General features: G+C 36.3%; 1 protein-coding gene across 2 annotated transcripts; it reads right to left on the bottom strand.

The window, feature by feature from the left end:
- Positions 1 to 7,843: 7,843 nt before the first annotated feature.
- Positions 7,844 to 19,611, bottom strand: LOC106674268 (protein singed wings 2). Of its 2 annotated transcripts, none has more exons than XM_014406891.2 (10): positions 19,476 to 19,611; positions 16,699 to 16,866; positions 16,484 to 16,637; positions 13,762 to 13,921; positions 12,279 to 12,433; positions 11,979 to 12,167; positions 11,771 to 11,929; positions 11,601 to 11,711; positions 8,576 to 8,665; positions 7,844 to 8,053 (listed from the first exon to the last, which is right to left on the bottom strand). In XM_014406891.2, the coding sequence occupies exons 1-10, from the start codon at positions 19,508 to 19,510 to the stop codon at positions 7,871 to 7,873; spliced, it is 1,404 nt and encodes a 467-aa protein (XP_014262377.1). In that variant the 5' UTR covers positions 19,511 to 19,611; the 3' UTR covers positions 7,844 to 7,870. The 2 variants fall into 2 exon arrangements, with proteins under 2 accessions (XP_014262377.1, XP_014262378.1); XM_014406892.2 differs by having other exon boundaries at positions 16,699 to 16,838; positions 19,476 to 19,583.
- Positions 19,612 to 20,819: the final 1,208 nt, after the last annotated feature.

Below are 20,819 nucleotides of genomic sequence, written 5' to 3'. Positions count from 1 at the left end.
AGATTGCGTTTTTGACAAGTTAAGAAAAATATCCAAATATTAACCGATTCCCTCGATCTGTCAAAATATTTGATTGAAGAAAAGCCCTTTACATGGAAACATCAAGCAATACTGATTTGTCAATTTTTTGCCAGTACAACACAGTACAACAAATCGTTCTCTTTTAAAGTGAAAATGATATGCTGTTCCGTTTCCGACATGGCAGGATTTTGTTTTTATTCCTGTGCTTTTTTCTTATGTAAATACTATGTTCAAACCGTTTCATATCGAACTTATTTTTAAAAAACCTGATATATTTTCATTTGTGTTTCTCTTGCCCTTCTCCAATAACAATGCGATACGACAAAATGTTGAATTTGTTTCCGAAAGCTTGTTTTTCTTTCCTTATGTCTAGATTTTCCATTTCGTTACACGTCAGTGGCTCCGTCCTGACCTTGATGGAAACGTGTCAATATTGGAAATTGTGTTGTCTGTATTGACGGTTGCCAAACGCATGCCGTGAATTTTTTTTTTTCGTTTTGTTCATCCCCGACCCGGATCTTATTTTTTTAGGAAATATCCCATTGCTAAACCCTCATGAGTCCATTTACGTTTTAGTTGACAATTAACCAAGTTACTTTTTTCAATTAATTATTCTTTCTATATAAAGTCTTGGTTGAGATAAAAAGTCAGTGTCACGAGCGGGATTCGAACCCACGACCTTCGGTTAAATACGCCGCTGCTCTACCACGAGCTAAAACTATAGGAAATTATAATAAGTTTTCAATTGATCACCTTCCACTTTGCCCGATTTCTAAACCGCTTTAGAATTATTCACGTTTTTTGGGCAAAAAACGAGGGTTTTTAAGTGCACATGAAACAACCGATCACTCTCTCCCAATTTTGAAGAACGCATAAATTTTTAACCATCAGGGCAGTGTATATTAAAAATAAAGTAATGAGAGCTTTAAAAAATGTGGATACAAGTTTGTATTGTTTTTCATATAATTAATACCAAAGCGCAGTGCCTGCAAAAATCAAGATAATACATTTTATTTATTTTTGATTTCATAGAAATAGCAAAGATGTTTCCTTTTCGTTTGAACAATCTAGATTTTTATGTTTTAGATTAAATTTGAAAAAATCTATTTGCTTACTTTTGGCTTCTTAGTCACTATCTTAATAAAATATCTAGACCTTCCCTGTAAAAAATGTTGAGTTTCTTTGTTAAACGAAGAACTGATAACAAAGAAGCCGCAGGAAAACCTCAACGCTTCCCAACTTACACGCTCAGCTGATTTAGAACTATTACCATCACATATAGAGAAAATAGAATGAAGTAACCGCTAGGGCCGAAGAAATAGAATTAGCTCTTCAGGCTGTGGTAGGGTAAGAAAGACGTAGTCGACGGAGAGTGGTACGTGGAAGGAAGAGACCATTCTGACAAGACTACTAATGGGCCATATAAGAATAGCACGTGGACGCCTCCAGCCTGGAAAGCGTCCGTGTATGTAGGTTAAAGCGGGGAACACACCCGATGCAACACTGCGACGCTACCCGATGCTACCGACGCAAATCCGAAGTCCAATTTTCCATAAGGTTGTATTACCCCCGTGCACATCTACCGGATGCTATGCCACGCTAACCTACCCGACGCTCTGCGATTCCCACTGCCCAGATTTTCGTCGGGACCATCGAGTACAGTCGAAGACAAAAGAACCGGACACTCATATTTTTATTGAAACTACCTGTATTATTGACGTTATATTAATTACAACATACTTATTTTAACATAAAACAAATTAACCGAGATCAAAAATTTATTAGTTTTTATTTTAAAAAATTAATTTTAATTGTTTGGTAGAAAATTGATCAAAACACCGGAATACCATTTTTTGATATAATGAATTTAACTAACAATTTATTTCACGGTTTTGCTCATAAAATTGAATTAACAATTTATTTCATGGTTTTTCTCATACAATTACACCATTTTCATCGAGTAGCGTCAGAAAAGGACACCCATATTTTTTGTAGTTTATTTCAGACTATGTATATGTAATTTTGTCGTTATGTCAATTACAACATTCTTATTTTAATATAAACCAAATTAAACGAGATCAAAAATTCATGAGTTTTTATAAAAACGATTTAATCACGATAGTTACGCAGAGAATTAATCAAACACTGGAATAACTGTAATTAAAACAATTAAATTTAACTAACAATTTATTACATAGTTTTGCTCAAAATAATGCATTAAGAACAAAAGATTTTGGTACTGATTTGTGTAACACGATGTGTAACTGTACGTGGCGTGCTGTTGACGTCGCATAGATGTGCACACCCTACCAAAACGAGACAAGGCGTCGGGTTGCGTCGCGTAGCGTTGCATCGGGTGTGTTCCCCACATAAAATAACGGTCAAGCATATTTTCAAATGTAGAAGGCTTGACGCATGTTAACCTCTAATGTATACATTAATCGCGTAGAATAAATCTAATTTATTAGCGTGAAAGGAAGACGTGAGGGACGTGCGGTGAGTAAATGTAATCTTTTTAGCGAGTATTGAAAGGGTTCAACTTGCATATATATTTACGTTTTGTCTGAATTTTACAATTGGCAACCTAAGGAACAAACGAGAGATCAGCATTAGCAAGAGAGGACAGACGGATATCTCAAAGAGTCGCTCATCTCAGGACCTTTTGTTCCAAATCCGTCATTATAGACGATTAAAAATTAATCCAAGTCTTCACATTTTAAAACAATGTTCATTTACTGCTTAAACTCTACAAAGGTGGAACCAAAGCCAGACACTCCCACGCTCCCTCGATACATAAAAATCTAACAAAGGTTAAGGTTTTTGCAACCAACACAGTTCATCCAACTTCAAACTCATCACTGGGTACTGACCAGTGACTAATTGTATATAATAAACTGACTCGAGATGAATTAATCAGAGTCAAATGCACTCACCTGAACCGGGTGGTAGCACCAGCCGCCTTTTGCAAACTTCCCCAAAGGGCTTCTACGAGGGGTTTTTTCCCCGTAGCAGCTACCACTCTCAAAATTAAAACTTATTTTTGTGATAAACAATTCTTTTAAAACAAATTATTCTTCCTGAAAATTTTCTTCTTTTAATCAAATAGTCTTCTAATGACACGGTCATTCTGACAGTGGATCCGTCCTCGGAGCTAATAATACCATTGTTGATTTCAACGTACATGTATTTTGATGGTTATACTAATTACAACATACTTATTTTAATTTAAACCAAATTAAACGAGATCAAAAATTCATGAGTTTTAATAAAAATTATTTAATTATGATCGTTTGAAACAAATCATCAAAACATTGGAAAATCATTTAGTGATCAAATAAAGTGTTAGTAAATATTAATCTATCACTAAATTATTTTCCGATGTTTTAATAAATTTTCTTTCGAACTACCATAATTAAATATTTTGTATTAAAACTTTTTTTTTTGAGTGTATATAAAACATATTTATATAATTCATACATAATCTATAGTTGTTCTTGCAAAGTTAAAGCAATATCAAGACATAGGTGTAGAAGTATTATTCAAATGGATCCCAGGCCATGCTGGAATAACTGAAAATGAGAAGGCGGACCGTATGGCGAGAGAGTACCTTGAATGGTATTCCTCACGGAGGGGTCCCCTTCAGTGACCTCTGCTGTCAATTTAGGCGGCTCATCTGGGGGGCATGGAAGTGTGAATGGGGTGCCTGCACAGGAAACAAGCTCCTCGCAATAAAGAAAGATGTAAAGAAATGGGAATCCTCTTCCAGACCCTCCCGAAAAGAAGAAACCCTCCTAACCCGGCTTCGAATTGGCCACTCCCGACTCACCCATAGATTCCTCCTTGAAAGAACTCTTAAACCTATATGTCCGCTCTGTAAAACTACCATCACAATATCCCACATCCTAATAGATTGACCTTTATACACTTCTAAAAGAACCCTCCATCAGATTCCCAAAGACCTCCAATCCATACTAAGCAACAACTCACCATCAATAAACAAAATTTTTAACTTCTTAACAGACATCCAACTAATTGATAAAATCTGATATCCCATCCCTTGAACTCTTGTTTCCTTTGCTGGTTCCCCATGTTGGCGGTGTGGTGCGGCTGACGTCTGGCGACGCCCGTGCGGGGCCTCGGGTGCTGGTCGGTCCTGGGCTGGATTGAGGGGTGCCTCCCCGGACTCTGAGGTCAAGGAATCTCCAGCGAGCTTAGAGGAGGTGTCGATGGTGACTAGACACCGACCCCTCCTCGATAAAGTCCTGCGCGCAATATTAAGACTAAAAGCATCAGTTGCGAGAGATCCGTGGGGTTCCGTTCTTTCTAGGCCTGGGGCTGCCACTGCGCCGGGGTCTGCGGGGGCCTCGTTCTGAGGGGGCCGGGCTGCGCCGTTGACTTGCACAGACTCAAGGCTTAATGACCAATAAGGTTTCAGCCTTTAAATTATTTTTTTTAAAAATCTATAGTTACATAATTTATCCACTGCGTATTGTTAGTATTAACTTATTAACAATGTAGATAACATCGATCAATAGATGATGGACGAAAAATAAAAATTCAAGGCCTACAGTGTATAAAATTTAATGCAAAATATCAAAAAAATAGTGTAATATATAAAAAATCAACCCACAGATGTTCAATTTTACTAACGAAAAGGTCAATTTTTTGTCAAGTTTCGTTTAACTATTTACAGCACGGTGCATAATTGATCCAGCTGCAATTTTATTGATGGTGGTGTTTTCAAAAAGTTTTCTATTGTCATTGTGCTCCAAACAAAAACAAAAAAATTCTCGTCATTGTTATTTCGAGATAAGTGGTTTTTATCAACCTCTCTGGGAATATTGTCACGTATATTTTTAAGAGTATAGATTAGTAAGTAGTTGAATGGCAGGACCGCCTTTCCCAGATTGGTGGCCTGTTATATTTCGGGTCGATTTCATAACTTTATATAACAAAAATCGTAGTAAAATCTGTGTATATCCTGTGGTTAATACGAAATGTAAGAATAAAAAAAGAAAGTTACGGTTTTATTGGTGGTGGTGTTTTCAAAACAGTTTTATGTTGCCATCGTCCTCCAAAAAAATAATGTCGTCTGTGTAAATGATCAATGCGATCTTTTTCTTTTTCCTCTGCCCCAAACGTTTATTTAAACTAATTTCAACCTTAACGAGAAGGTTTTTCGTATTGCATTTTTACCTAAATAAAAGATATTTTAAAGGATTCGTAATCATTAATTAAAAATTTAACAAAGCAGTCTTTACTTTAATTTTTACACCTTGGTCTATAAAACAAAGGTGGCGTGGTAATTAGTGTTTTTAATATTATTTCAAAATGTTTAGTAACATTTAGGTACAATAATGCAGAGTCTGGAGTGGACTCAGTCGCGAGTAACAAGTAGTTCAACATAAAGCGTGTAATAATTTGAAATACATAACATTTAAAGTCACGACAAAATTATACAAAAAATAAAAGTTAGGATGTTTATTCAGCTTACATACGTTAGCTGTATAAACACAATTTATTTATTACGGTGTGTATTTTCCACTCAATCACTCAATAATTTCCCTCTCTCTCTCCTCTCTCTCCCTCTCACACTCTCTCTCTCTCCCTCTCCCACTCTCTCTCCCCCTCTCTCTCTCTCTCTCTCTCTCTCTCTCTCTCTCTCTCTCTCCCTCACACACACACTCTATCCTCACACTCACAACTATCTATCCTCTGAGAGCAAACTGCAAACAATAGAAATTATTATAGAAATGATTAAAAAGGATTTTTTTAAAACTGCAAACAATTCTGTTTTAATTTTAAAAATTAACATAAAACATGATTTGATAACGGCTGAAGTTCTTCAAGAACATTAAAAAAAGACGTCGTCTTTCTGACTTCCTTATTAACCGCAATTTTGAGAATTGCACACTTTCCCATACAATGGAAACTTTCTTACATTAAAATGATCCCAAAGCCACATAAAAATTTAAGATCCCCATCATCTTATCGTCCTATTAGTTTGTTACCCGCGCCTTCTAAATTATTGGAAAAATTAATTTACAAAAGAATTATCACTTTTGCTATTTCAAACATCTTACCATCAATTAGACATTCGAACCCATCGTTCTACCACACATCAACTTCACAAGATTACAGATTTCATTACTTCATGTTTCAAACAGAAACTGTACGCGACAGGAGTGTTTCTAGATGTTTCTCAGGCCTTCGACAAAATATGGAATGAAGGATTATTAAAATTAAAATTAAATTAAAATTATTTTTACTCTACGCCTATTATCTGATTATGCAATCATACCTTAAGGAGAGATTTTTTGCAGTAAACCAGTATAGGGAGATTTCTGGGATGGAAGAAGTGCTTGCAGGTGTGCTACAAGGGTCAATACTCGCTCCACTGTTGTATACAATTTTTACTTCTGCTTACCGCCACATACGAAGATTACACAGCCGTATTAACAAGTCATCCCTCTTCTACACTGGCTTCACTTATGTTACAAAACCACATATCAACAATTGAAAAATGGAGCAATCTTTAGAAAATAAAGTTTAACCCCTCGAAATGACAACATATCACCTTTACACTCCGTCGTGATACTTGTCCCAGTATATACTTGTACTATGAGCCTGTTCCTCAATCCAACAAAGTTAACTATTTAGAACTTATATTTGATAGAAGACTAACTTGAAATCCACACACACGATTTAAACAAACAGATACTCAACAAACGATTTAAAATGCTTTATTACCTACTCAACCGACAATCAAAATTACCATTAAAACCAAAACTTTCGACACACACATACCTACTCAAAGTTATTTGGATGTAAGGGTGACAAGCTTATGAATCGGCCAATTCCAATATTCAAAGATTACAAAGGGAGTCGGTGGCCGCAACTGTTTAGGCGTTGACACGGCGTTCATTACTGTATCAAGGTAAAGGTCCCGGGTTCGAATCCAACGACCTTGAATTCTAACCCTGAACCGTTACCTTACAGTGATGAGCACGGTGTCCACGCCTAAACCGTTGTGGCCACCGTCGTCCTTTGTAACCTTTGAATATTGGAATTGGCCGATTCATAAACTGTAAGAACGGTTAGAATTCAAGGCTGCTGGACTCGAACCCGGGACCTTTACCTTGATACATTGATGAGCGCCGTGTCAACGCCTAAACCGTTGCGGCATACTTACAAATGGGCTTTTTTCAAAAACACCGGCACCCCGAGGATTGATATAACCTCTGCTGTTGCGATGCGAACCCTCGAAAAAAAAAACACTTCACAGAAATCATCACATGCCAACAATTTTTTCATCCATCAAAGCATATTACAGAGGTTTCCTTAGTAAATTACAAAATCAAACTTAACACACAAATACGATTGCCCCACATCTAAATATCTGAAATTGAGAATAGACCTCTTAAATGACTATCATTTTATTAAGCCAGAGCGGCTGCCAATAGGCAATAATTTCTCTAAGGTGGCTTCCCGTAATGCCACAAACATAAATTATCCAGTCGGCTGGTTGTATATATTATATGTACAATTATTCAGAAATCGTGAGATGCGGTCTGGTGTGATGTAGGTTTCAGAAAAACATTTTCTTTATCGTGTCAACGTTTCGATCTTTATTGATATCATCTTCAGGCCTCAAAGTGTTTGTCTTCTGTGTAATTGTGCCATTCTTGCGTGTCGTGTTGAGAGTGCCCCCCCTCGTGGTCACTACCCACCACAGATTTCTACACGAGAAGAACGAAGAACATGGGATTCTATGAACAAATTTCAACTACATATGGACACGAAAGTACATGTGCAGTTGTAGATACAAATAAATGAAGTCAAAATTTATTTAAGGTAATTTTGTCGCTATCCAGGGTAATTTTCCAGTTGCCTTGTATATCCAATAATCATACATCAGTTTAATAATTATAAATAGAATTAGCAGAAATAAAATTAGGTTGATTGAATCCACAGGAGACATCAGCAACGTCCTTGGCTCCCTGCATATAGAATTTAGCGAAAGATCCCTAATCTAGACAGAAAAAAAATTCAATTTCAAAAATATCAAAAGAACGTTTATTAAAAAAGCAATGATTTTATTTCTAAATTGCCAATATATTACACGTGCGTTTTGTTGAACATTGAAGTAGGTATTGGATTTATTAAAATCGGTTTGTTTCAAATCGGAATTTGTCTGGATATCAGAGGAAGTAATCAAAGCGATTTGAACTGCTATAAACTCCTCTAAAAACTCCAGTCGAGCGTGTTTATTGTTGAAGTGTTTTCGGTATAGCGAGCGTCGGCTATAACCAGAGGCGCTTGGTATAAAAAGTCGGAACACTTTCCCCATCCAGCCCCTCGACAAAAGTAATAATTTCTAAAACGTTCCGAGCAAAATTGACTGACAGAATCGGAAACTTGTTCTGTTATTTATGTGTAAGATGGAGTTTTAGCGATTAAATTATTTTTAACAGGCGGCAAAAAAAAAACAGAACTCAAAAGACAATTTGGAGAATTTAAATTATAATAAAAATAATATAAATGTTTTTCTTACCAGTTTCAAAGAATTCTGGTCATTTTCTTGTTCCGCACAACGTATGTCGTTTATATCTCGGATAAGCGTTCTATACTTTAAAAGAAGTTCCTGCAATAAAAAATATAACAATAAATACCTAACCTTTTGTTTTTATTTAAATAACGCCATAATTGGATAAGCTATTTTTAATTGGTAAAAACGAACACGTGAATTTGCCTTTATAAATCTTATAAATTGTTTTTTTTTTACAAGGCAACCACTCATAGATAATATGAATAGTTTAAATCCCCATGACCTTCCTGATATTTACTAATTTTATATGATGACAATATAACAGAGTTTTTGGTCAAAAATCTTTCTTTCAAATATATACTTATTTGACTGTCGCGTAAACCTCACTTTCAATATCTCTAATCATCTCTTGCAATTAGAAGAAATACATCTTTGTCTTTCTGGACTTATATCAAGCCTTGATAAAATCTGGCATGAAGGCTTCACAGTTAAAAACGACGGGCCCCAATCATCCCCAGCACCCTGCCCAACTGCTAAATTTCCCACTTACACACGTCCAAAAATTTAAAAAGACGTTTGTAGGACGTTGCTCTTGACTGAATGAAAGGGAATCCAAAAGACACTCTTTGACTACTGTTATTTTGTACAGTATATGTTTCCCACTGGTGTCGCAATGTCATTTAACATTGAAGTACTTTATCGTGCGTACCTGGCACATAGGCCTTATCACATGTTTAGATTCTCAAGTTAGGAGCGACTCACCTTCGCGCACGGAAAATTTGCTTATTCCGTGAGGTTCGGTGTAGAAGCCCGCAAAACTACAGACAGCCGCTTCCGCTTGCCCCTACCGAGGGTGGGTTAAAATCGTGCACTCAACCGTGTGCCGCGCTTAAATGGATACCCAAAAAGTCGTCGAAATGCATCGACCAAGTCTCCCACGCACTCCCTAGATAGAAAAGACAACTCTATCTCCCTGGGCGTAGGGGCTCCGCTAGCGTCGAAACCTCCGGATGCGCTCCGGCCGCGGTTTCGATTTAAGTAGAATCTCTAACCACCCCCTAGAGGAGACCATGCCTTCGGTAAAGGCAGCCCAAACGGCCACCCCCGTCCACCATTCCTCACGCATTCGAGGGACTCCATCAGCGTAGTCTTAGCTCCTCGATGGCTGTACGCTTCAGCAGTCCGATCCTTCCGATTCCTTCGATGTAATTCGAAGGTCATACGCAAGTACTACGGTCCACGGCCACGAACGAAACACACCACTTCTCTACCAAGGAGAGATAGAAGGATCTGGTACCCTAATCCGCGTGTTCCTCTGGTGTAGCACCCGCCGTTCGCGGCCAGCTCTCAAATCAGCAACTAGGTCTTTTTCTCGAAGGACTAGGTAGGCGTAGTCTTTGCGTCCTCGCATGCTATACGCTTCCTTGGTCCTATCGTCCAAATGCATGCAGAGGTTGCTTAAAGTGACCACGCGCGCCAGGAAGCACGAGCCAGCTTGTGTTTTAGAGAGTTTGTCACGTTCTCAAGGCTGCACCATTACCACACAGTAAGAAAAATATGTCCTATATCCCCAATCACACCACATTCACTGCAGTACGGATTAGGCCTTAGTCCAATCTTATGCAGATAAGACCCGCAGATGCCATGCTCCGTTCTCAATCTTGAAAAAGTGGAAGAGAACGATTGTTCGTTACCATCTCCGACGAACCAAACTTTTTTGCTTACTTTAGTGAACAAGGAACGGTAATATTTGCCAACCCTCGCTGAGTCGTAAACTTGCCATTTTTTCATAAATTTTCGTTATAAATATTTTCAAAATCCCCTCTACGTATTAGTACATTCAGTTGTATTCCTACTATTGTGGCAGCTTTGGCGATCTCATCTACCTTCTCATTACGTGCAATCCTTGCATGCCCTCTGACCCAGCAAGTAAATATTTCTTTACCTCCCGTTATGAGAGTGTAAATTTTCTGGGCGTTACCAGTCAGAATATATTCATATATACTATTCCCTATGCTGAAATTCAGAAGCTGGGCGACTGTACTCAAACTGTCTGTGAATATGCAAATCTGTGTAGTCTAAAGTCGCACTGTACTCTAAGGCCTTGGAAATAGCTAAAACTTCGGCAGTGACACTGCATAAACTTGAGAGATGAAACTGTTCACCATATTCTCTTTGGGGATCATAAAATGCACATCTACCTTGACTTTAGTTTGAGTATAAATAAGCATTAGACTAATACCTACGCCAGTGGGTGAATCCTAAATTTAACTGGCATTATATGTTAATCATTGTAAACCTAATGATCGGACAAGTAATTGTTAGTCCAGTTTAAAAAATATCCTTGAAATTTTGACAATAGGTGAATACTCCGGCTACAAGATTGAGATTTTGTCCCATGACCCAAGTATGTCGGGTTCGAATGCAGGGCCGCTGGATTCGAACCCGGGACCTTTTACCTTACAGTGTTGAGCGCCGTGTCAACGCCTACCGTTGCGGCCACCGACGCCCCCTTACCATGACTTTGACTGATAATATGTAGATCAACGATTTGTCAAAGTGGGTGTCTACGTTTGAATTTAAAAAATAAAAAATAAAAAAATTGGATTCATACAGCTGAGATTCGAAACTTTATGAGATTTGTCGCCGTGTTACAAGTTTGTGCAAGAAAAATATGACCTTATTAAGGTCTTGAAAAACTTGGTTGAAAAACCTCCAGAAAATACTTCTTTGTAATTTTATTAGCTTTGCATTTAAGAATTAATGAAAATATAGCAACAACCTGGTGATTTTTAAAAAGACGAGACCAAGACAGAAAATAAACATCAACGCAAATAAAAATGTAAGGTTTTGAAACGTTCCAATTAATCTAAAAACCTTTTTAAAAACACTAACTTAAATGTTTTTACTTTAGTAAAAGCCCATTATTTTTCATGCTTACATAAACGTCCTGCAGAAAGTTTTAATCTACTATTTAGACAATGTAATATTTAACCAGAACGTTGATAAAACGTTTTTTTAATAAACAAACCTTAAATCCCGGAGTGAAATGGCAGTCACAGATCCAAGGATTATTTCCGAGATAGATCTCCAAAGCGTATCTGTTTTTTTCAAAAGCGTTATCAAAAGCATAGGTCGGAAGCTGAAACACAAAGTCCCAAGTCCTTATGATTAAAATACACCTTTAACTTGATTACATACCATTTTTATATCGTTGTCCCTCAGGCTTAAAACTCTGAAGTTCTTAATCCAATTCGCACCTTCTAGCACATCAACGGATCGAATGAGATTGTCATCCAGATAGATATCAAAAACGGACGAGTATGCCTGACCGATCGCCAACGGGCTTAAGTCTGAAATCTAAAAAAAAATGTTTTATGACTTTCAAAAATTGTTTCTTCAAGTCAACCTTGTTCCCTGATAAGTTAAGTGTTGTTGTGTTGCGTGGTATGCTGGTGAAAAGGTTTTTTATGCCCCTAAAGCTGCAGTCTACCGTGATAATCGGTATGTGATACTTGGATTTCGGCGACCGGACGACTTTGTCCAAAGTACAATTGCACATCCCTCCAGGAAGTACAGGACATTCTATTTCCAGGGTCTGAAATTGATTACAAACCTTTACAGTCCTTAGTATTTCAGACAGGAAAAGAATTTTTAACATCTTTAAAATATTTTTTTTATACATCTGAAAACAACTACCTCAGCTTACTTTGAGGTAGCGCATAACTTTAATGACAGGCTTTTGGGGATAATTCTCGTTTCCGCATTCCATCTCTGTCAAGTCTACGACTTTACTCGCAAACGAGCCATTATTTTTGTCCAAAGTCCAACTAAATTTATCCAGGTCGCAGTCAAAAATGTTTCCTGTTAACAAATAATATAATAAGTAACGACTGTTTGACATTTTAATCGGGGTTTTTAATTATTTTTTCTTTTTAATTAAAGAAAAAGCGGGTGTAATTTGTTTGACATTGTGTTCTCCCTTCGCTACGTCCAGGATAAGGAGCCTTTAAGTATTGATTTCTAAATTTAACCCGAGGTGTTCAACCATTAGAAGGAAAAAAGTTTTCTCCTTTTAGAAACACAACCCTAATTAGTTAATCAATATAGTAACAATATACGTTTATTGATTTTTAAACAAGACAATTCATCAAAAGTGTATGGTTATTTAGGGCTAGCCTCTCCAACCCTTATGTCTGAAAAAGTAATATCTGCAATTAGTATATTATTTACTCTACTCTAAATATTCCAATTTTTTTTTAAATACTAGAACTTTGCGTTAGTTTTAGATGATATTCGTTTTTCTTTATCCAATGTTTATTAGTGGTTTTCTAATGTTTTTTCGTTTATAAAAACAATTAACGAACTGGTCTTTTCTTCGTTTTTTACACACAATTCAAAAATGCGTACATGTGTTCTCAGTGCTGTTTTAAAATTGTTAAAAGCCAGAATAATAATTACAATTTAAAAAGACTCGTCACGTACGGACCGTGCAAATGCATTTATTTCCAAATAGCTTTTACTGTTCATTGTAAGTCAATTTGATTTAACTTTAATTGTCAATTTAATTAATTTACTATTAGAAAGGGAATTGTCAGTGACCATTTGTTTTATTAAGTTTTTTGTAAAAGCCAAAATTAGATTTTTCTACCTGATTTACTCTTTTTTTCTTTTTTTTTTAAAAAGGATAATTGGATATGGTTTATTTTTGGGATAATTGTAGATCCATCCCCTTGTCATTATTAAATTTTGGAAAATCCGCCTATACAGAAAAACATTACCTCTGAAGCCATACCTTAAAATATTTCGTTGTTTTACATTTAGAAAAAACAGTAAAAGCTTAAAAATAGATTGTAATAAATCTGTGTTTCTTAGTGACCTGTTGTTTCATAATTTTGAAGTCGTGAGGAGCGGTCAAGAATGAAGTAGTTTCGAAAAACACCTTTTTCATTTTTTTGCGGATGTTTCGACCTTTATTCGGTTCATCTTCATGGCATAAAGTGTGGTGGATCACAACACTTTCACACAAAACCAATTTGACACCACACTTTATACCCTGAAGATGATTCGAATAAAAGTCGAAACATCGTTAAAAAAATGTAAAATGGGTTTTTCTAAACTACCTTGACATTCTTGACTGATCCTCACGACTGCAACCGATTGTAATAAATATTTTAATGAATTTCAACCACCTCTTAAATAAATATGTTGCAGATGGTGATTCCACTCGACGACCGTAGAATCGAAAAATGTAAGACGGTTATAGCTCAAATCAATAGTTCTGAGATCTGTGAGATTTCTAAATAGCGTTAAAGACAGATTTTCCAGCATTAGTCTCGTCATATTTAAAATCTGAAACAACAAATATAAAACAATGAAACATGTTATATAAATTATATCAACTTATGAATACATAAGTACCACAAAGTAACCCTCCAGTAGGAGTTTATTTTCCATCTACTCCATACAGGTGTATTCAAAAGGTACTTGTAGTTTATTATCAATTCAATTAAAATGTACAGCTTGTTCTTAAAAATGTGTTTGAATTTTACTTTTTTATTTTTACATACATGAGGTTAAAAACAAATGAGTTTATGTAATTAATTATTTTTCTTTGAAAGATAACAGAACCTTGCCGATGAGCATTTCTCTCATCCCCACATAAAACCGGTAAAATAACACTAAATGTTCCCAATTTTTTTCTCAAATTAATTGCTGCCGCAAGGTCGTTTTCTTTCAGGTTGAATTTTTTCAGTAGACAGCGCTTTGTTCTTGGCTACTTATCACCTATGTGAGCTTGTATGGGAGAGCTGTTTGGTTTATCGTCCTTTGATGCTTTCGAGAAAAAAAAGTGTGGGCTTCAGCATGAGACCCGGAAGCTGCCCCCACTTATCAAGGGCCTATTGACTTCATAAATGAGATAGTAACACCATTAAATTAAAAAGGATAAGACTCTAACCTCATCTCCCTCATTACCCTTATTTCAGGCATGTGCTTTCATCCCTGTAAATCCCCACTCCAGTCCAATGCCTGGCATATTCCACGAAGACAACTGATTTTATCGACGGTTACGTCGGTCTAATATCCAGGTTATTATTCTTGGAGTATCGTAGGTCGCACTGTTAGATTAGCCGCACATTCCTTGCATATTGCCGGCAGCTTCTCTTGATTTTTCCTACATCCTCCTGTTATATTTTCTTGGTATGAATTAGAGCGGGATGATCTAGGTAATAGATTGTCAAAGCACATCCTACACCGTTTTCCACTTTGCTGCCATTCGTATAGGTCATGGTGCAGCTTCCTTCAACGGCTCTGCGTTGACAGCAGTGTAACAGGGCTTCATATTCATAAACACTGGTGGCTTGCTGATCATCGACCGCCTTCCGGTCTAAACCTCCTATCATCTTTACACGTATCACTTCTTGATTTGGGTGACGAAATATGGTCCCATGTCTGTGGTAGTCCTCCTATGCGATTTCCCGATATGTATGTATATATTCCCAGCCCCTTACCACCTTTATAAGCGAGTACTGGTGTTGCGGTTTCTGCATTATCCCAGATTATATTGTAGGGAAGATTTTTTTTGTCCTGTTGCTCATGTGACTTACACATTCACCCTTCTCCTTCCTCCTATTCAGCATAGTTTTATTTTTTGCCATTTTGTTATTCATCTTTTTAGTGATGCAACTTATCTCATTTTTTTCTGTATCCAGCGTGGGTTCTATGTATCCACTTCTTCGTGTGAGTTGTGTGTGGGTGCGCGCGCGCATGTGCGTGCGTGCGTGTGTGGGTGTACATATAAATAAAAAAATGTATATTTTGTATTGTATAAATTCACTTTTCCACATCCTAAATGTATTTGTTAAATGTAAACAATGTTTGTAAATCGGAGGCCCTGAAGATGATCTCAATAAAGATTGAAACGTTGGCTCGATAAAGAAAATGTTTTTCTGAAACCTACATCACACCAGACCGCATCTCACGATTTCTGAATAATCATATAAATAAATAATATTATATATAATTTCGAATATAAGAATAATAATAACAATACTTTACTAAAATAAAAATACAAAACATAAAATTAAAGACAAAAGTATTTTACATACCTGGAATATTATTCCATCTACTAGAAATTAATAAATAGAAATCTGTGTGAGGCCAACAGGGGAGTGTACCAAAGTTCTCTTGTAAAGACTTTGGAAATAAAATAAGTTTAAGATCAACAAAATGTAATTAGTCTAGGAATCGAGTGGCTGTAGACTCTTCCTTTCTTAAATATTTTCCGTACCATGAGCAATTAGTTTATTATAAATTCAAACGATAATTAAATAAATTCGTTATTGATTTAAGAAAATGGAAAAGTTTAGTTCTTCCGAAAAATAATTTTATGCAAATAACTTAAGAACGACTGCTACAAATTAAAAAACGTTTGCGCCGTTGAATTCGACGTCGAAAAACCTTCCAAAGGATGTACATCATGAGTAGCTTGCCATTTGAAATAGTTAAGCCCCTTTGTAGAGTTAGATCAAAAATTTTTGGTTCGTGGTTTACGTGTCTCCGGGTTTTTTTTCAAAAATGCCTCAATAAAACAAATTAACTTAGAAAAACAAGGGGTCAGAAGTTTAACTTATTCTTGACACAACATAGGTCAATAATGTTTAAAAGTTTTGAACTTGAATAAATAAGAAGAATCATTGTAATAATTTGTTATCGCGTTAAATTTTCTGTTATTGCACACAATACGTTTTTAATCTGGATGACTGTGGATCTAAAGGATTTACAGCAACGATAAAACTCGAAGCAAACATAAGAATTAATGGTCTAATCTTAGCCAACGCGATAAAGATAAGAGGCCTCACATTTTAACTTGATTTACTGCAATGTAAAACGGTTAATAACTAGTTTACAAACCTGGAGATGTTTAACTGTGGGAAAATCCCTAGTGAAATGGGTAATATTGGATTTTATCAATGAAAATCTGTGAAGCTGTTCCACGGGAGAGATGACTGCCGGGTCGAAACCAGGCCCAGGGAGCTGGCAAAGGGTTATTGCATTGAACCTTTTCCTGAAAATCAAATTACATTCAATTAAAACCGATAGGTGGGGAAAATACTGCAATTTTTTACCCGGCTATGATCATATTGTTTTCGTTAAAACCCTTGAAAGCCCCTTTGCAGAGGATTTTGTCAGTTTTGTTATGATCATCGACCCTTGTTTCGCACTTGCTACCAGTTTTGTGCAGGCCGCAGAAGACCGCTGAACAATTCTTCAAGAAGAAAATCAAACAAAATGACCTGCGTGTTTTAAAAAGATTTTAAATGTTATAATTAAAAACATTTTATGGCCTTGACAATTTTTCTAGCTTATCTGTATGTGTTTTTATGTTTTTAAAGCCAATTTTGTTCTATCACTCATTTGTCTTTTTTTATTTAAATATTTTACATGATTTAACGTCCGTAGAAACGCATTGTGATTTTGAGATTTTCTTACAAATGTTGCAGCATACGGGATCGGACGCGTCACCGTTAGTAACATCAGACTTCGAGAAGATCCTTATGCTCGAGGTTGTAGTAGCTAAACTATGATTTAAATGCCACCATTTTATAAACTTGGTGCCTGCCAATTATCATTTATTAACGGCCTAAGCAGAACAGCGCGAGCTCATCAACTGCACAATTTTGCACCAAAATCCAAAATATATCGTAGGAATATAGGCCGGTGTCCCACAAGGGTACATTCTTAATCCTAGCCTTTATACCATACCATCAGTACCGCCTATAGGATGATACCACAATTTTGTTTTCTTACCCGAATCCTATCCAAGAAACCTCCAGCATCCACGAACACCTTGAGTTTGTCAAATACTGGGACAAAAATTAGAGGTCAAGACCGAATGAAGAAAATGTTTATAGTGTATTGTAAATTTACACTGAAAAAAGTCTATAACAAGGAGCTATCGAGTTCCACCCAAGTTAGTTATACTAGAAATTGTACTAATGTGGAATCAGCCTACAAGACTTAAGAGACAACAACCTAACAGCAAGCTTGGACAATTACGAATACCTTTAAGACCGAAATATGTTTTGGCCCTCGAAACAAAACTAACTGTTAAATGCTTTAACTTCTACAATAAATTAATAGAAATGATGAAGGTGGAGTGAGATAGAGTAAGTTATTTATATATATTATGCAGGGTGGGCGACCAAGACCCGAGGGGTTAAATGCCTGGGTAGACTCGTACCCCATCCCTAAAAGGTCCGGGACTTGGTCGGCTCAAGTGTCCTGCATAAACCTCTTGGACTTGTTCACAAACCCCAAGATTTTGGACCATTTTATCTCGGGGAGTGATTTGGTGATGTCCTCTCCTTCAAAGATTTCAAATCTAGACCTAGCATACCTATCACACTCTGCGAGGTAGTGCCTTGCCGTTTCTTCTTTTATTTCGCAGAAGCGGCAAAAGGGATCTGGTAGGATACCCATTACGAAGAGGTGTCTCCTCAGTGGGCAGTGGCACGTCAGAATGCCTATCAGGCTCCTAATTCCCTTCCTTGAGATAGAGAATAGCCATTTCGATTCAGCTGGTTTGATCGGTTATTTAATCACTTTAAAAGTAGTTCTTACAGTTCATTGATTTCAACGATCCGGATTTCGAGCATTAAACGCTCATCATCAGGTTGAAGGAGTCACAAACACGTCTCTCGACATGAATTGTAAGTGAGCACCCACAACGATGATATATATCGAAAAAGGTGAAGAAATATTTAATAGAAAGGATGAAAGTGGGGGTGAGTATGTATATTACACACTATTTGTAAATAATGGTTCTACTCACAGATTTATATTCACACAAATCTTTAGATAAATAGTATCTCCTTTGCCCGGTTAATCCCCCTTTCGCCAGGGACATTTCCGACACTTTTCCTCTTGTATTAGCCGGATGTTGTAAGTTGAACTTTCCCTGGACAAGGGTGTTTCACCTGCTCGGGTTAATCCATGAGCTCAGATGGCCCTTCAATCCCGAAACGGCGAGTCGAGCAATTTCACTTCGGCTTCTTTTTCCCTGTTTTTCCGAGCGAATGTCTTTTTACCGTAGATACTTTCGGGACTTTAGCATTATGCTAATTCTGTTCTCGCCGGCCCCGAAACTTTCCCACCTTAAGGCTATTCTGACCCGATGTTGTGTTTCGAGTTTCGGTCATGTATAGTTCACTGCCATTTCATCGACCGTCGGTAACTTTATTCCAACGACTACCAACTATTTATTCAAAATAAAAATGCCCAGTTCGGCCAACACTTGATCCTTATAATTTATTATGTGTTTTAAAAAAAATCAAGCCCTAATTGCTATATGAAATACTGAAATACTGATTACACGATAATTTTGTTGACGTTGGTAGTCGATACGATTGATCGAGGAATTTGAACATGCAATTATTTATTTTTCAGTAACGGTAGAAGCCAAAATAATCAAAGTTTACATAAATTAATAGGTAAAAAATAGCTAGACATACATTTTTTAATATATAAAGTTCTAAAATCGTAATCAAAAAAACATGTAAAAATTTATATTTTTTTAATTAATACTCAGTTTCACTTTTCCGGGTTCGCCCATTTTCGGTAATTTATGTGTTGTTTTAAATACCTAATCTGGATTTTTTAATACCTATTGATATTAAATCATACTGTGGATTAACGAACTCTTTGATGGTCCATCCCAGAAATGATGAAAGTATAGACCAAATATGATCATAAATGATTGGAAAATTAGTCGTAATCTAAAAAGTCAGTAAGGTGTTATGTGATCACTATATGTTTTTAATGTTCAAGCCTGAATAAGATTTTTTTTAAATTATAGCAAGACATCGTTCTTTTAAGACGGCAGGGCTGTAATAAAAAAACTTACACTGATATCAGGATTTTAATCGTGTACCGATGCATTCGGTGTTGTTGATCTCGTCAGGATGATCAGGATGCGTATGACTACCCGTACCTGCTCTTCCCTTTATCAACGGCAGATGCCTGGGTTAAGTGTCGGAGGGAGAGAATGAGGCGTTGGCAAACAGACTATTAACAGGCATGTGGTAAAATGTTTACACAACAACAAAAATGAGATATTAGTACTTTGCAAGGACGAGAGCAGACGAGTTTGCTTTGCTTAATTCGACCAGATCTCTGGTTTAGTCGTGAAAAACAAATGGACAAGCGTACTTGTTAAAATTTCGTCAAATTATAAGTGAATTTGTTGTAAATTTACAATGATCATATCGTTGTTAGTTATGCTAGAATCTCAAATCATTAGTTTTTTTCATCAACTTTATAACTGAGTCTCACGCGGGTACAGCTTGGAACTTGTGTTGTTGTAAATAAATCTAACACCAATAATTTTTAAAATTTAAGTTAAAATAAGAAAATATAATTTAAAAAATTTTAACTTTCTCATTAAAAGCAATGATACTGTCCATGGGGTGTGAGTATCTCGCAAGGGTACATTCTGAGACTCATATTACTTTTAATGATCGCATAGCATGGTTTGTTCTCAGTGAATATTTTGGTTTTGATTTTCTTCTTTTTTTTAAAGCGATCAAGTATCATATAATCTCAAATAGCATGGATTTTTCTCAGTGAATATTTTGGGTTTTTTTCTTCTTAATTTTATTATAAATTTCAACATTTATTTGTTTTTATTGATACAAGTAATATTTGTGTAAGGTGAAGCATTTACTAAATATTAATTAATTATTTTTTATTTCAAGTGGTTTGTAAGTTGCTTCCAGTTGTTTTTGGATCTATTGGGTTGTCCGGAAAATAATGCAGGATTTTGGTATTAAACAAAAAAAAAGAAACTAGTTACTTTAAAGCAATGTTCTTTAATCAAAATAATTTCCCNCATACAAATGAGTAATCCTGTAAACGTAAACAGAATATTTTATATAGATTTTTTTTAATGAAAACTTAAAATCCTGCATTATTTTCCGGACAACCCAATACATATTAATATTTGGGATCATCACCTTAATGACTGCCCTTACCCTTTTTTTTCTTTTTTTTAACAAGGGTTCGCAACAGCAGAGGTCATATAAACCCTCAGGGTGCCGGTGTTTTTGAAAAAAGCCCATTTGTAAGTATGTCGGGTTCAAATGCAAGGCCGCTGGATTCAAACCCGGGACCTTTACCTTACAGTGATGAGCACCGTGTCAACGCCTAAACCGTTGCGGCCACCAACACCCCCTCCTTACCTTATTGCTGA

The sequence above is a fragment of the Cimex lectularius genome, unplaced genomic scaffold, assembly GCF_000648675.2.
Source record: "Cimex lectularius strain Harlan isolate CLEC.00 unplaced genomic scaffold, Clec_2.1 scaffold128, whole genome shotgun sequence".
NCBI lineage: Eukaryota > Metazoa > Arthropoda > Insecta > Hemiptera > Cimicidae > Cimex > Cimex lectularius.
This window is presented reverse-complemented; position numbering and strand designations above follow the sequence as displayed.